The sequence below is a fragment of the Aphis gossypii genome, chromosome 2 (genome assembly GCF_020184175.1).
Source record: "Aphis gossypii isolate Hap1 chromosome 2, ASM2018417v2, whole genome shotgun sequence".
Taxonomy (NCBI): domain Eukaryota; kingdom Metazoa; phylum Arthropoda; class Insecta; order Hemiptera; family Aphididae; genus Aphis; species Aphis gossypii.
The window spans coordinates 60,998,242-61,011,932 of record NC_065531.1 but is presented as its reverse complement, the minus strand read 5'-3'; the positions used below and the strand labels follow the sequence as shown (position 1 = coordinate 61,011,932).

Here is a 13,691-nt window from a genome sequence, read left to right as displayed (position 1 = left end):
CAGAATGTGTAAAAACAAAACAATTAAATAGGTAGAATACACTCGGAGATATACAGATATTGTATATTAGCATAATAATTATAGTCGAACTATGGTGTATAATGTATATTATATTTAATATTATTGGGTATAGAAGTACAGTGCACCTATAATTTATTAAATTGCGTTGGATGTCTGAGTATTTAAAAAATGATGGCAATCATAAAGTTTTTGTATATTAAATAATGTATTTTATAAAATTATGAAGAGCTTGTAAACAAAATCACATAAACTAAATAAAAAATAATTAATAACGACAATTAAAGAGATCACTCCATGGTTAGATTTTTATAGCTGTTTGATTCATAATACATAACGTATATGTAACTAATTTAAGTTATGTAATGATTACCCGTAGACCTGACACATCACTCACTATTGAGATGTCGACTAGAAAACTGTGAATACAATTTAAGTACAACAATATACAGAATAAAAATTTATTTGTCAAACTACGTTGTTAAATTAGAATTGTAGTAGAAATGTTTTTATTGTTATAAATATTTATATTCTATAAATGAAAATATGGTAATTTTAGTTTCTATTGTCATCGACATATAAAAAAATAAAATATCTAATATAAAACTTTTCGGAAAGTTCAAATCTTTAAATTTGTTTTTAAAATATCAATAATTCAATTGTTTACATTATATATTTCTAAAACTTACAAGCCTAATTTATTTATTTATTTACAATATAAATATTTATAAATTTATATGTTTAGGGCTATTCAAGTATTTAGTTATTTACAGACTTAAAGATGTCTCCACATTATAATCTTTCGTGATTTCTATGGCTTTTGTTGGGATTGATAAATATATAATTTTAAGGGATCTGTATTCAAAAATATATATTAAATTATATTATATAGAATTATAATCATGAAATAAAATTTCAAGTGAATCTCTATTAGATAAGTTTTTAATACTAAAAGTTGAATAACTAAAAGAAATAAATTATTAAACTATGTAGTTCACCAGTACTATAAAAATTAATTAAATCTAAATTCATGTAAAATGTTTAAGGTTGTATTTATTTAAAAATTGTACGTACGTTTAATTAAATAGTTCTTAAGTACATATGCTGTTATATTATTATAATTATATATAGTATAATTGAATTCAGCAAATAATAAATTAAACATATTTTTAAATTACTGCTACAATTTTTAATTAATTTATATGTACAGTATTAAAATATTAATTAAATTAGGTAATCTTAAATCATAGTATAATTAATAATGTTTATATATCTTAAATTAAAAAAGAAAAGAAATACTTTTTTTAAAGTTATAGAACAGTCGGTACATAATATATAATTTACTTAAATTATTTAAAAATTCAGATGAAATTTAATATTTTCTGTGGGCATATATTTTTCAAGTTAGTTGTTTTTTTTAAAAATTGTATATGTTTATAAAATTTAGAATTTTTAAATCAAGCATGCTAAAATCTATTTTTATTCTTTAATAAATTAATAAAAATTTTGATTTTTGGAATTTTTAAGGATATAGGTAAGTGATGTGTTTGTGTTTTATCTTATGGCCATTGCTCCGACTGATTGTGAAGAATTTACTGATTATATATTAGACAAATATGTTTTGGAAAATTTTAAAGTTCCTTCTCTTGTTTGGTTTGAATGTTCAAATAGTATAAAAAGAACAACAAATACATGTATAGCTTTTCATTCGAAATTTAATTCATATTTTTTTTCTTAAAATCTACATATTTTTCAATTCATTGTCGTCTTAAATCCATTCCAGATAAATACACATGTTTTAATTAATAGCATTAATACTATAAAAACAAATTACAGAAAAAAGCATTTAAAATAAGAATTCTTAATAAAAAAACAAATTGAAAGTTAAAAAAAAACAAAATTTCCCCATCAAATGTTATTTTAAACGTTCAATTTAAATTCATACCATATTTGAATTAAACTAATAACTATGATAACCGTATTATGACAAAATGTAAAAAATATCAATTTTTTTATTGTTTCAAATTATATTATACCATTTTGAACTGAACTAATATAATTATTATTACTATATGACAACCTATATTATGATTTTTCTATATTGAAATGAATGACATGATGACAATATGATGTTATGAAACTTTTATATTATAAATTAAAATTTGTTTTTTTTTATCAACACATTGATATCATTTATACCGATATTTTCGGGACGCAATTAGGTTATAAAATAAGGTATACTGGGACGCAAAATATATACCATGGCTTTTTTTGAATCTTTTTTTGCGGGACGCAACTCATCTACTGATAATAATATCGGACACAAGTAGTGTATACTCTTGTTTAACTTAAGAAACGGTACTAACAAAAAGACTATCTTTAAAACACTTTTTTTCTGTAAATATATTCTATTTACGCTAATATTTTTAAAATATTGATGGATTTAAATTTGAATAAATAGTTTTTGAGTTATTTAACATAATGCTTTAAATATAACAGTTCTTACTTACTTAATCCTTAGTAATAGTCTTATATAAAATATATTTAATAATAATTAGTCGTCAATTAGTTTATACTTGGATATTTTAACTAATTATAAAATATTAATATAATAGTTAATTAACTATTTGTTCAAATTTAGATTTATACACGTATATAATTTTTTTTAACAAAAAATAACAATTTATGTTTAAAAAGGATGGTTTTATTTAAAGTATAATTTTCAGTATAAAAAGATGCTTCTAAAGTGTAAAAATTAAAGTATTTAAACATTTTACCTTTATAAATATTAAAAAAATAATAAATGGATAATTACAGAAGAGAAAGTGGTTTAGTATGCTCTATCTACCAATCATTGTGTACACTATTCAAATAATCAACATTTAACGTAATAATATACTATTTCGTCCAGTAAATCTATTTTAAAATAATTTGAATCGTGAATCACATAGTATATAATATATATTTTTTAAATTAACTCTAAAATAAATAATAACTAAAAAAAAATGAATCAAGATAAATGTCACTTATGGGTGACTGCTTAATCAACCCATCATGTATAACTGTATAAGTATAAACTTATTATGCATCGTATGTATACATTGTTTATTTTAAATAAATATATATACATATATAAAAATACTTACTCTGAAGTAATTTGTTATTGAATATTGTATTGGTATGAGCGAGGGTATGGATTTTATTAACGATGTTTTGAATTTTGATACTCCTTGTTATAGAACTATTGTTTTGTAAGTTCAAACTAATTGGAAGAATTAGATTACTCTAGTTAGTTGGTGGTTACCTAACTCCGCATCATCAACAACGGTAAATACAATAAAAATTAATGATTAAGATTACCATAATAATATAGTAGGTAATATAGATGTAAATTATTAAAAATTAAAAAAGATCATTATTGTTAGGTATAATTTTTCATCCGGACACGCCAAATGTACCGAGGTTGATCCCCTCAAGAATGTTTTATTTTATTTATGAGACTTCAGCTTTAAATAAATTACTTTGAAGCGACTAAGCCCCTGCAACTAGCAAGATTCTCTCGATTACGGCCTAACATGTTCATCATTACGAAGGTTCATACTTATTATGTAGGTAATTATAAATTTATTTATCTATGTTTAACTTTTATTAACTATTTATTATTGATTAACATAAGTAGTGTTAATGTTAGAGTATGTTTAACATGGTGATTATCATTATGACATTATGATGATATTTATAGGTATAAATTATAAATTACCGATTCAAAAATTATTTAAAAATTATTCGATGTAATTAATGCAAATAAATAATATTTTTAAAAAAAGTTTATTATTTTGAAAATCTTGCATTGTCTGTTATTAATTATAAATTATAATACTCCAATTTTTATATTTTAAAAATAAGCTGAACTGAATTAACCATCTTGGCACAAGATAGTGATTAAGTGATATTATAATGTAAGTATTTAAAATACCGAATAATTAACATGTTCAATAAATAATTCTGATCAAAACTGTTTCATTTTATTTATCAATTCATTTATAACAGTTGAAATGTTTTGAAATATGTAATTATAAAAACAATATGTTAGTCAAAATGTATTTATTAACATAAAATCATAAAAAATTTAATATAGCCTATTAATTAAAGATATATAATTGATACAATATAATAGTAACTTTAGAGCTTAAGTTAAAACTCCATATATATGATGTATGAATATATAAATATAAATATATATGAAGTGATTCATTTAATGTAAGATTCTCATTAATTAAAAAACCACTAAGTTTTTGAAAATATTTCTTTTATATATAATTTTTAGTCGTTATAAAAAAAAAAACAGTTTTGGAAAAAAAAAATATTTTCAATATTAATTATAATTCATATAACTTTTTAATTTTATCATTTATGAATTAACATTTATTTTTATTTCACAATCCGAAGCAGAATATTGTTCAGAGTATTTTGATCTATAAATATTAAATTTCGAATAAGTAGGTAGTTTATTAGTTATAACTTAAAGTATTTAATGTTCATATAAGCGGAATAGTGGATCAACATTGGATCAACATTTGCAATACTCTGTACCACTCAACCACTCCATTCCGCTCATAAAAACTTTAAATACTTATAACTAGAGATCAGATTTATATGTTTTTATACATTTTTACTGAGGTTTTACAGTATATTTTTGGCGACGGTTTCTCGATGTTTCATTTTACAACAAATTTATACATATTAAAATTTTATTTCACATAAAAATGCAGTTAGACTTAAAAAATATTTTAGAATATTTCTTTTATTTGAACAATAAAACTAAAGAACAAGGCATATTTTTTTAATAAACATCTTAGTTCTGTATTGACCGTAATGTCTTTTTATTTTTATGTATTATTTTATTCATTAAAAAAGTACAAAAATTAGTATTTTAATACTGATGAGTGATGACTATAACCTTAGAATAAATTTTTAAAAACTAAAAGATAATTATATTTATTAAGTATGAAAAAAAAAAAATTCCTACTGAATACGAAGAAATAATTTAAGTCTTACCATCATACTTACTTTTCAATTAATCATCAAATAACGTCATTTTTTAAAAGTTTAAAATTATCATTAACTCTTAAATAAAAATATGCATTTTCTAATATACTTATAATACAATAAATAATTTTAAAGAAATGCTAATTAAAAAACTATAAATATATATATATATATTATAATTTATAATACTATATACTATTATAATATTATTAATACTGTTATTTCTTAAATTTTTAATAGAAAATCTCAGTTTTTGAAAAAATCTATTTTATTTAACATGCTTTTTTCTTATAATTTGAATAGTATCAATAAGTTGATCAAAGTCTCTTTTTTAAACATATTTATTATCTATTATAAAAAAGGAGAAAATTATGTAACCATGTATTTTATTTCATGATAAATTGTGGTTGTTGATTAAATATTTTGTTGAAAATTGAAGATTAAGTTATCGTGAAATATTATTTTAGAGAAGTATTTATGCACATTGTTAACAATTTTTTCGTTTTTGTTTGATTGTATAAAAATATAATCACATGTTATACCTAAGTAGTTGTTAATTTGAGATTCTAAAAAAATCAATACATTTATTGGTTTTACTATGTTGTGTTTTTTTGTTGTATTTGTCATCTTTTGGAACAGTAAAAATGCTTTTAGTTGTAAAATCAGTTTCCAATGTTATATTAAGGTACTAGGTTATTAATATTTAAAATTTAAAAAAGTCACTTTTTTTTTTTATAAAAGTTTATATTTAAGGGTTAAAGAATATTAAAAGAATATAAATATTTATAAATATTGCACTATATTTTCACTCCATAAAAACCTCTTATTTTAATATTTATTAGAATGTACAAAATCTGGTCTCTATTCGTGTAACTTATAAACTAGTTGTTCAAAATTCGAAGTTCTCAAAAAAAATATTCTGCTTTAGAATTAGAAATTAGAAACGCTCATTTTTATTAGAATGATGAAAAAAATTTTATAGTTATAAAAATACCTAGTCGTAAACATAATTAATATAATATAATTATTATAATTGTATTTTAAGTTATGTAAAAAAAAAAATATTTTCAAAAAATTAATAGTTCTATAAATAACGAGTGTCTTACTTAAAAATATAATAGCAAAATATAGTTAATTTAATTTAATATTTTTCTAAAATAACCCTGTTTAGTTATTTACTTGTACGCATGTAATCAAAATAAAACTAATAAAATAGAACCTTATACCTTTTTTAATTTTGTGATTTAATGTTATGAACTAATTTGGTACTATCTGGGTAATTGATGAAATAGTTATACTCTTATATATACATACATTACATACACAATATTTTTAATATCAATGATCGTGTTAGATTCAGTGGCGTATTTGCTGCCTTGGGTACATTATGTTTATTTTTATTAATTATATTAGGTATATCATATAATTGTTAATTTATTAATATTTTAAGAATTCCAGATGTATTTAATTGACAGATTTCATAAATAACTACTTTAAATTTAACGAATCAATAGTGAGCTAATGGTTCTTATAGTATTTCACTATTTTAAAATTAAATGTGAAATAATTGCAGGTATAACATTATTAGTACATAACATTTGACAGTTGACCTGTTTCGGGCTAAATCATTTTTCATAGGTAAGTTCTGCAATTTGTTATAAATTAAGAATACAGCTGAAAGTAGAAGAGGTATACCTACCTAATAGGTAACAAGAGTGTATATTAAAAAAAAAGAAAATTATTTCCAAAATGGCTCAAACTATTTCAAGTGTAAGGTTAGGTTAGTGTAAGACTATAGGTACATTTTTTTTTCTAAAAATTTCAAAAGTTCCAAGAAGCAAAAGATAGTAGACTCCGCGTAGGTAATACCTACAATGTAGGTCCTACATATTGCAACTGGTATGCAGTCTGATAGTTATACACGATGCTAGATATGGATAGTGAAGTACGAATAATATTATTGTGCGTGACGAATTAGTAAACGCATAATCATAAAATGGAAACAAATAATCTCATTATACTAATAGTGTAAAATGCGTTCACACGATAGTCGAATAACGTACAAAAAATAAAACTAAAATTTAAAAAATAAAATATCGGAATGACCTAAGCCGTTTTAAGGTGGTTTCAACTCTAAACGGCGAGGAGTGTCATTTCAGTCTTGTAGAGCTGGGAACGGACGAATTTTAAAAACGCACACACACACACACACCACACACACACACACACACACACACACACACACACACAACGTTTCATAAATCATAATGCAACGGTCACCTTCGACTTATTGTAATGCATCAAAAGTGTGACGTTATGTACCCCGATACATTGTTATTCGATTGGCGTACGAGTGTTTTTTCTACTTACTAATTACGATCCGTCTTCTATCGGACATAACGCGATGCATATGTATAGTAATAACGTTTTCGCATTTGAAATTCGTGTGATCCAACGTGTCGGCATCCACACAAGTCACGCGTCGTCTCCGAACTGAACACCATGTGACGGTAATAATAATAATAATATTATATACTTATTTATATAAACCAAAAAACTCTAAGTGAATTTAATATTATTTTTTTTTTTCGGCATTCCGTCGTCCGCGTCCGGTATGACCGGTATTATCTAGGTGTATGATATTGTAGTTGTGTAACATATCACACACACACACATTATACACATTTCTTTTGCGCGTACGATAATTATCGCAGTTCGGTTCAACACGCACGCGCGTCCGCGTCTCACGCGCACAAACTCGTCCGGTGGGGCGTAGAAACTCGAAATCGCGCTGACCCGGCGACCGCACCGCCTCCTCTCGTCGCAGCACGCCTTCCGCGTCCGTCCGATATTATTGTCGTCTCGGCCGCACGGCACCGCGCGCGCGGATTCGGCTCGCAGTATCGCGCGGAATTCCCTTCGCCGCATTCCCAGACATCGGCACGACCACGGTAGCCTATCATACGGACGACCTGACGTATACGACCGCGGTAACACTCGGGACGGGCGATGATGTCTTCGCTGTTGCAGTCGTCCACGACGGCCACTCCGGTCGCTTCGATGACGGCTTCGACGGCCTCGACCGCCGCCGCCGGCGCCGCCGCCGCGGGGACGGGATCGACGGCGACGGTGACCGCGCTGACGGCGACTTGCGCGGCTCTGGCGCTGATCCTGGTGGCCATGTGCCTGTTGGACCTGCCGTACTTCTTCCGGTCGCTGTTCAGCTACGTGTCGGCCACGTGCTTCAAGAAGAAGCTCCGGGCCACCGACACGGCCGTCTACTCGTCCGTGTGCCTGACTTCCGACCTGGACGTGTACCTGACCCACATGAACAACGCCCGGTACCTGCGCGAGATCGACCTGGCCCGCATCGAGTTCCTGTTGCGCACCGGCATATGGCGCGAGCTCCGGCGCCGCGGCGGCCTCATATTCACCATCGCCAACAGCGTCCGGTACCGCAGGTTCGTCCGCACGTTCAGCCGGTACGAGATCCGCACCAGGATCGTGTACTGGGACGACGTGTCCATATTCTTCGAGTTCCGGTTCGTGTCCAAAGCGGACGGGTTCGTCCGGGCCATCGTGTACAACCGTCAGCAGGTGGTCGACTGCAGCGCGGACGAGCTGATGCGCACCGTCGTCGGGGGCGGCGGCGGCGGCGGCGACGGCGCTGACTCGACGGAGGCCGCCAAGACGGCCTCCGAGGGCGCGTACCGGCGTCCCGAGTGTCCCATCGAGATACACCACTGGATACAGTCCAACCTCATGTCCAGTGCCAGCCTCAAGGCCGAGATCGGCGACGGCGACCCGCTGTAACGCGTTTTGCGCGCGTCGACGGAGGCGGTCTAGTGTCGCGCGCTACTCGGTCACGGTACGCGCGCAGCGGGGTAGAGGAATACGTTTGGGCGCATTTTCCTCAGACAAGATTGATATTGCGCTTATCGCGTTTTTAAGACGTGACTCCGCGTACGTTTTGGGTGCATGAGTTATATTTTGTGAGCAGTAGCGTAGCCAGAAAAATATTTTTTATTTTTTATTTTTTTTTTTGAGGGGTTGGGGTGGTTATAACCCGGTACCCTACCACCCCTGGCTACGCCACTGTCTGTGAGTCTGTCGATGTTATTCGGGAAGATTTACCATCACTCGAGGAATTCGATTGAACAGTCTCTCGAAAATATGTCTGTGTTTTTATTAATGCTTGTCGGTATCAAAGTGTTATATTTATTAATAATATATTATTAGTAGGTAATTTCTAGTTGAGAAGATATAAGTGATATCATTTTTTTTTTTTTTTTATGTTTAAATTCATTCTTTCATAATTAATGTAATTAAATACTTCTATGTATTCTTTAATACGATTATTTGTCCATCATTTAAAACTCAAATTCTTCTTTATCGTATCTTTTTTTGCACCCAAACGCGTGTATCTCATTTTACACAGTAACATGTTTTCAGAAAATAATGCGTCCAAACGTGTTACTCTCATACTGTGATTATCTGCTGCACCTGCACCCAGTGATCCACACCTTGATGGAACTCTTGCATGCAGCGCGATTTTATGTTGATTATTATCGATTTGAACGCGGGATCGATTGGTTTATACTGTTTTATAAAAATATTTTAAATTTGTTACCGATTGCATAGAGATACACACATTTAATATATATAAAACAGTATTACGAAAAAATCATATGAATATTTGTATACCAATCTGGGCCGCATTATGTCATATAACTATGAATTATGATGACTTATATATTACATGTTATTATACTTGTCTGTACTTTGTACGTTCAGTTTTATTTTCTATATTTTATGTAATATTATTTTGATTATGTTCAGTATACCTGTATATTATAATAATATTATAAATCATGACGACCATTTACCCGGCGGTGTATTTGACGTCATTATGGACAATAAAATTTGTATGATTTTATTTTTACAAACCTATAAGAATTGAGTTTTATTTATTTAATTACCTTGTGAATTTTAGTGTTCCTGTTTAACTTCACTATATAGGTGCCATACGGGGATTGACTTATTGTGAAGAAAGTATACTTTCATTTTTTGTTATATTTTATACAGAATTCAACTAAAATATTTACGAAAAAATGTAAAAAAAAATGCACCCTACCATGATGATAGTTTACGAACAAAACATGAACGTATTATTAACTTCAATTAAAGTCGCTTTAAAAGTAAAATAGCTACAAAAGCAAAGTATTATTATTTGGTCCGTTAATTAATTACCGTTGATTCCAAACGCATAACTTTGGGGACATTTATTTAAAAAAAAAAACCTTTGATCTATAAAATATATCTAATTTTGAACATAATTTATCTGAACCGTCGTAATTCGGCATAGTTGGCCAGTCCAACACAATAACTCCTCATTGAAGTTGTGGTGCATTTAGGTACCTTCTATAGTTATGTGTTAAAACATTTCTTATTGTATATTGGTCATAATTTAGCGAGCTACGAATTCTTCATTCGATTCAACGGATATATTAAATTAAATTTAGTACCTACCTATTTAAATAGTAATTTAATTATAGTATTCTTTTATTTATATTAATATGATGTTTCTTCAATCATTGCCATTATACTATATACTATCACTATGCATTAATGCATAATATCATTAAACCTACTAATAAATAACAATAATATTTTCCATATTGATATTAGTTATCAAAATTCATAATCCAACTTAAGAAATGTTTTTACAAATCCTTCTGCCTTTACTTTATATTATGTATAAATTATACATAAAAGTGTAATGTAACGACTTTAAACATCAGAATTATTGTACAACAAATGTTCATAGATAATAATATTATCATCATCGTTGTTACTATTTATGAACATTCCATACGAATTCTATCTCCAATTTCTAAAATACTAATTTATTTTACTTCTCCATTTTCATTGTTATTCTAGAACGACATTAGGTAAGTACGTGTATTTTATCATTATTGGCATCATCGAACCATTGATATGCAACACTGTTAAACACGTTCTAGAAAATATTTTTAACGTTTTAGGCGTGAATATATTATGAATACCTGTACTGAATTTAATTAAAAAGTCTCGATGCCACGTTATAAGTTCTCATAAGTCGTATTTCATTGACATAATTCGTGCTTTTATTAAAATAATAATTGCTGAGTATAGAAAATATTACATAATATAATAACATACTATTTCTGACTAAGATAACTGCTATCTTTTAGAATAAGTTTGATCTTTAGACAATATATATTTATGAGACTTAACATATTTTGTAAATACAGATTCCAATTTAGTATTATGGTTTTTACAAGCAAATATTTAAAAATGTTAACTAATATTCCTATAGTTGGATCTGTTTACTACTCTATTTACTACAAGAGATGTTTCGAATTATTTATAAATTATAATATGAATTATTATATCGTATAATATGTTGAGTACCACTTACGTCACTAACAACGAACAAAGCTGTAAAGTACTTGTGACATATAATTTTACAATATTATTATAAAACAAATAATTTTAAAACAACGTAATTAAATCATTTATTAAAATCTAAATTAAAAAAGTGTATAATATATTTTATTGTATTAAACGAATATCTATTTCGTCATAGTAAGAAAAGATAGATAAATTAAAAGTTTTCATAATAATATCAATGACGATGTCAATGTACTTATATTGTAAAAACATAACTATAGGATTTGTTAAAAAAACATTTTGGTATGCATATATCTAATGGTTTGTACTTGTTTTTATGTATTTTAAAATATCATCGTTGATAATGTAGGTACTAGCAGTGTATAATATTGCTAAAAAAGTAAAATTAATGGTAAATTAATAAATCATTTACATTTTAAACATTGCGAATTGTAGCATACCTACATATCAACAACATATTTTTACTTTTGGTTTATATCTATATTCTATATGTAGATAGAACTTTTTACATTTTTAACATTGTTTTATAAAATATAAAATATTAGGGAATATTATTTGTAAGGAAATGTAATAAGAATGATTCAACTTCAAATGTGCAATATTTATTTTTTATTTTATTGCCTTATGAATATATTTTAATTATTATTGCAGAATTATATTTTAAAAGAAATTAAAAGATAAAATATTAAATAAAATTTAATGTTATTTATTATTAGTTAATAAACAAAAATAACTAATAGATACAAAACTTGCATTTTATACTGAATAATAGTGTATATTATAATTTTTAAAAGTGTGAATTCAAAAATCTCGTGTGTCTTATCAAAACATCTTGACCCCATATAGACTTTGGATCAAATAAAACAACTGTTAACACTAGGCATAATTGAGTTAAAATTGTAGGGTTTTATTTAATCACATTTATTATATTTTAAAAATTTATCGAGAATCATAATTAAAATATTTCAATAAACGCCAGCGTCACTTTTTTGTTTGAAATTTTTATAACGATTATTAAATTTATTAACCAAACTATAATCTTAAGTTTGTTGAGTTATGATCAATTTTTGATCTAAAAATTTAATAATGACCTGTAATATCAGCTATAATAAACAATAAATCATAAAAAATAAATTAAACTACAAAACTCAAATCAGAATTTAATATTACAAGTATTAGACACATTGTAAATAATTGAAACATTCTAGTTGTCTATAGATAATAAATAGATATTTCATTTTAACAATAAAAGTAGGTAGTACAATTTATAACGTAAAAAAGTATTACAATTATTAATAGTATCATGTAACATTATGATTTATGAATAATACATGTCATAATGTCAGTATCGAAGTGTAGAATTAAACGTGATCAATCGTCCAATAAAATGGTTCGCTTTTTGTTTGCGGATTTACAATTATTTAGGTAAATAATATAGTTGTACTATATAATACATTTCGTACAATAAGTGTAAATAATAAATATACATGTGACGTGTATTTGAAATACCTATACGCTATAAAGTATAGATTCGAGGAAAGTACCCCATTTTCAAACTGTTTACAATTTTATTGTTGATGATTATATAACAACAGCGAAAAACTATAAAAAAATAATTTCTGTTGCAGTTTCACGACTTGCGAGAACCGAATCGATATGGCAGACCTATTATTTAATTTTAATGCGAGTTCCGTGTTCGAATTTAGTTGGGGGACACTGATAGGCGAACCACAGACAACGACAATGCGTTGTGTGGTTTTTTTTTTAAATTATTGCCATCTAAATTTGTGTGTCAAACGGATACAAACGCAAACTAATAAGTCATCAAAACAGCCTTTTGAAATTCTAATGTAATCATTGACGGTTTTGAATAATCAATTATTATGATTTGTGTTTTGCATATACTATTAAATAATAAATAGTAGCCGTCGATTGTTCTATACGGTCATAACGCATAACAAATTTTAAATTATTTAAAAAAAAAATATTTTTTTCTTATAATAAATTCATTTTTTTTTTCAATTAATAGTAAATATATATGTTTTATTCAGAATTCACTTAATTTAAACTGTAACTTAATACTTGATAAAATACACTGCACGTTTTACAATATAACAATACATATTTTAAGAAAAATGTTTTGAAAATCTTGTTGATTATTTAGGCACTTT

The 13,691-nt window shown here is 27.3% G+C and overlaps 1 protein-coding gene across 1 annotated transcript; it reads left to right on the top strand.

Annotated features, from left to right (window-relative positions):
* Nucleotides 1–7,676: 7,676 nt before the first annotated feature.
* Nucleotides 7,677–10,023, top strand: LOC114120128 (protein THEM6-like). Its single transcript, XM_027981938.2, has one exon. It carries the CDS (start codon nucleotides 8,077–8,079, stop codon nucleotides 8,878–8,880), a length of 804 nt encoding a protein of 267 aa, XP_027837739.2. The 5' UTR covers nucleotides 7,677–8,076; the 3' UTR covers nucleotides 8,881–10,023.
* The last annotated feature ends 3,668 nt before the right edge of the window (nucleotides 10,024–13,691 follow it).

Excerpts from the sequence above, each read along its gene's own strand:
- LOC114120128 (XM_027981938.2), top strand. The coding sequence starts at position 8,077 with ATGATGTCTTCGCTGTTGCAGTCGTCCACGACGGCCACTCCGGTCGCT.